At 48.7% G+C, this 1,496-nt stretch overlaps 1 protein-coding gene across 1 annotated transcript; it reads left to right on the top strand.

Annotated features, from left to right (window-relative positions):
• The first annotated feature begins 776 nt into the window (after positions 1 to 776).
• LOC114163417 (uncharacterized) lies at positions 777 to 1,496 on the top strand. The gene has a single exon (XM_028047736.1). The coding sequence runs from the start codon at positions 777 to 779 to the stop codon at positions 1,494 to 1,496; it is 720 nt and encodes a 239-aa protein (XP_027903537.1).

The raw sequence follows: 1,496 nt of genomic DNA, 5'->3' as shown, positions 1-1,496 counted from the left end.
GTTAGGTCTTGGGGCCTCATATATGTTGATAGCTCTGGTGTGATGCTTGTTATATATGCTTGGCTTTGAGATTACATGTGAACCGTTATGATATGAGATTTCCTTTACACTAGCTTACCCTTTTGCTTTCTTATATGTTGTGTGTGGTCTTCTCTATTGCGATGATCATCAACCTTGTTGATGTGAGCAGATGTGAGAACCCCTGGCAGTGGTAATGATGATAGGAATGTTGCAACCTGATGGACTGGACGAGTATTGGGCCCACTCTAGGGCCCATCGCTGGAGAATTTATTTACTATGTTTTCATTGTCTGTACTAGACTTATTGCTATTAGTTCGTTAGCATTTTACGTTTTGGGCCATGTGAGGCCTCTTTTATGTTTATGGATATGTTGGGGTACAAAGTACTTCATATTCCAAATCTTCGTACCAGATGGTAGCTGCTATGACGCAGCAAAGTACGACGATGATGCAACAAAATGAAACATCGATGTAATGACAGGCGGCAGCGGTTGAACCGCAGCAGCTGGTGATGCACCAGATGGAGGCTACCAGGACGGCTGCTGAGGATGCTTAGAGGCAGCATATGGAGGCCCTCCGCTAGCTGGAGGAGAACAGGGTAGCTGCCCCTACTTTTGGCCTGGAGCAACGACCTACAGCCTGGAATGGAGTCTAGAGGACTTTCTTAAACACCACCCAGTAAAGTTTGGAGGCAAGACCAGTTCAGACGCAACAGACCAGTGGTTGAAAGACCTGGAGAGAATATTTGACGCGAAGATGTGCCTAGAGGAGAGTAGACTGGCATTCGTAGTGTACATGCTCACGAGTGAGGCTGAGCACTGGTGGGTCAGCATGAAGTCCATTATGGAGGAGAGGCAGGAGCCAGTTACTTGGGATGTCTTCAAGAGGAAGTTCCTCTCCGAGTACTTCTCTAACAGCGTCAAATATGCTAAGGAGGTAGAATTTTTGCAGTTGAACCAAGGAAGCAAGTTTGTGACTGAGTGTGTAGAAAAGTTCAAGCACCTCAGTCGTTTCTACACCATGCCACTAGATGAAGAGTGGCGATGTAGGAAGTTCGAGAACAACCTCTGTGGAGACCTCCGTTTGATGGTGGCCCCGCTATCCATCAAGGATTTTTCCGCCTTGGTGGAGAAGACAAGGGTCATGGAGAAGATGAAGGTAGAGGTGGAAACTCAGCACCCATCCCAGCAGAGAGTGGGAGGACCATCTGGGTCCAAGCATAGGCACGAGGAAAGGAGGAAGCCCTACTCTAGGCCCCATTACCAGTCTCAAGGGTCTAGGGAGTCTCCTTTCCAGCAGAACATAATTCAGTGCTACCAGTGTGGGGGACCGCACAAGAGGAATGTCTGCCCCCAGCTTGCAGGCTTCAAGAAGTGCAACAACTGTGGCAAGGAAGGCCACTATGGGAGGGACTGCCCCACCCTTGCTAGAGCAGTGACGCGACCTCTAGTACATGCTCCTACGCAGAACCAGTAA

Source organism: Vigna unguiculata, chromosome 9 (genome assembly GCF_037176805.1).
Source record: "Vigna unguiculata cultivar grain cowpea cultivar isolate G323 ecotype 2 chromosome 9, ASM3717680v1, whole genome shotgun sequence".
Classification (NCBI taxonomy): Eukaryota; Viridiplantae; Streptophyta; class Magnoliopsida; order Fabales; family Fabaceae; genus Vigna; species Vigna unguiculata.
The sequence above is the reverse complement of the archived record's forward strand: the minus strand, read 5'-3'. Positions and strand labels throughout refer to the sequence as shown.